The sequence below is a fragment of the Nansenia antarctica genome (genome assembly GCF_963989245.1).
Source record: "Nansenia antarctica genome assembly, chromosome: 9".
NCBI lineage: Eukaryota > Metazoa > Chordata > Actinopteri > Argentiniformes > Microstomatidae > Nansenia > Nansenia antarctica.
The window spans coordinates 18,354,536-18,357,035 of NC_137679.1; the positions used below are offsets into that span (position 1 = coordinate 18,354,536).

The 2,500-nt window shown below is 55.6% G+C and overlaps 1 protein-coding gene across 1 annotated transcript in view; it reads left to right on the top strand.

Moving 5' to 3' along the window:
• iqsec3b (IQ motif and Sec7 domain ArfGEF 3b) overlaps positions 1-2,500 on the top strand; it is a gene marked incomplete at both ends in the record, with an annotated part of 25,823 nt that overhangs the window by 13,039 nt on the left and 10,284 nt on the right. The window contains 3 exons of the mRNA XM_080539584.1: positions 129-521; positions 776-1,479; positions 2,336-2,497. Coding sequence (XP_080395710.1) covers positions 129-521; positions 776-1,479; positions 2,336-2,497 — 1,259 coding nt within the window. The remainder of the gene's footprint in view (positions 1-128; positions 522-775; positions 1,480-2,335; positions 2,498-2,500) is intronic.

Consider the following 2,500-nt stretch of genomic DNA (forward strand, 5'->3'; position numbering starts at 1 on the left):
CTCTCTCTCTCTCTCTCTCTCTCTCTCTCTCTCTCTATCTCTCTCTCCCTCACTCGCTGTCCCTCGCTCTCTCTCTCTTTCTCTCTTTCTCTCTCTTTTTCTTTTTCTCTCTTTCCCCCTCTACTTAGATTGAGGAGTTGGAGCAGCGGTACGGGGGCCATCTGGTCTCGCGGCGAGCGGCCTGTCGTATCCAGACGGCGTTCCGTCAATACCAGCTCAGCCGGAACTTCCAGAAGATCCGAAACTCCCTGTCCGAGAGCCGGCTCCCGCGGCGCATCTCCCTGCGCCGGCCCAACCCCACCAGAACCCAGAACCCGGCCCAGAGACACAGCTTCACCCAGCAGACCCTCCTGGAGGGCTGCAGCACCCAGGCCACCCCCGTCACCCCCCCACTGCACCCCAAAACCCCCCCGCCACCCCCCTCCCGTTCCACCTCCCTGCCCCCCTCCCCCGCCACCGCTCCATCCTCAGCCCCCCCGGGACCCTCGCTCACACAGCTGGAGGACTGCTTCTCAGAGCAGGTTGAGATTGAGACTTTGTTCATGTAGCGTTAGCCTAGCCTAGCGTCACCATGCATCTTAACACTGCTGTTAGCGTAGCCTAGCATTGAGATGATTACCTAATACATTGATTTGTTCATATTACATTAGCTTAGCCTAGCATAGTCATATATGTCACCACAGTGGATTCAAATAATTCTAATGATCATATTTAAATGGATTATTATAGTTGTTATTATAGTCATATCGACATTCTCACTATGATTGCATTACAGGTGCGCTCCCTGGCACAGTCGATCGACGACGCCCTGCGTGGGTGGAGCTTGTCGGACGGGGGAGAGGGGGCGAGCTTACTGATGGACCCCGGGGCGTTTCGGGCGGCCGCTCAGAGCGCCTGTCTCCCTCGAAGTGCCAGCTCTCTGCTCATGGCCTTCAGGGACGTGACAGTGCACATCGACACCAACAACTACACCACCACCACCACCACCACCACCACCACCACCCTGGGCACCGGGGGAGGAGCAGGGGAGGGGAGGAGGCAGAGCTCCGTGGACGCCGGAGGACCTAGGGGAGCGGAGACCCAATCGGAGGAGCCGCAGCAGGGGGGCGAGACGGAATTCCCCGCGCCCCCTCCTAGCGAGGAGCTAGAGATGGGGGGGAGGGTGTCGAGGAGGGGCTCCACCATGGGGGGGGGTCAGGGAGGGGTGGAGGGGGAGAGCGGCTCGGAGCGACTGAGCTCCACCTCCACTTCCGCCTCGGCCCAGTATAACCAGCAGCCCACCCAGTCCTACTCCCAGTACCAGCAGTACCAGTACCCCCAGTCAGTGCCGGGGGGGCCCAGCCCTGAGTCTCTCCAGGCCCTGGTCCTCTCTCTGCCCCGGGACCGCTGTCAAGACCCCGCCTCCTGTCGCTCCCCCACCCTCTCCACTGACACACACCGCAAAAGACTCTACCGCATAGGGCTCAACCTCTTCAATGTGTGAGTATACACACACACACACATTGTTCACACACACACACACACACACACACACACACACACACACACACACACAGTATTCCAACATAATAGCAGATCATCGATTTTTTGATTTTTTTCCTCAGTGAAGTGGCTGCCTGCTGTATCTTGATACTTAAGACTGAATCCCCCATGTTGCTCTCTTTCTCTCTCTCTCTCTCTTTCATTCTCTCTTTCTCTCTCTCCCTCTCTCTTTCATTCTCTCTCTCTCTCTCTCTCTCAATCTCTCTCTCTCTCTCTTTCATTCTCTCTCTCTCTCTCTCTCTCTCTCTCTCTCTCTCTCTCTCTCCAATACTGTGTGGCTACACCCTCAGTAAAGACATTGTTAGCGGTGCAGTATAGCAGTATAGCAACCATAGCTAGAACCCTGCCATAAGCTGTTTCTGTGTGTTCTGCTGTGTATGATCTGAGCTCAGAGGGAGCTGTCCATTCAGCACCACGGCCGACTGCTCCTCTCCTGCTCCTCTCCTGCTCCATGCAGAGCCTTCACTCACTCTGCCCCTCCCTCCCCCCCCGCTGCTACATCTAATCTGTAACCTTAGAGAGAGAGAGGGAGAGAGAGAGACAGAGAGACAGAGAGAGAGAGAGAGAGAGAGAGGGAGAGAGAGAGACAGGGAGAGAGAGAGAGAGAAACAGTGATGCCCTGATCGAGAGGAGTGGGGGATGGGGAAGAGGAGAAAAAAATGGGGGAAGAGAAAAAGACTCATGCGAGAATCATGAGAGATACAATGTGTCTATATATAGCATTCATCCATAGCATTAACACACACAGACACACACACACACGGTTCAATTGCCTTATCTCTCTTTGCTATAGGAATCCAGAAAGAGGCATCCACTTCCTGATCACGCGAGGGTTCGTCCCAGATACGGCCATCGGCGTTGCCCACTTCCTGTTGCAGAGGAAGGGCCTGAGCCGCCAGATGATCGGAGAGTTCTTAGGAAACAGCAAGCTGCACTTCAACAGAGACGTGCTGGAGTG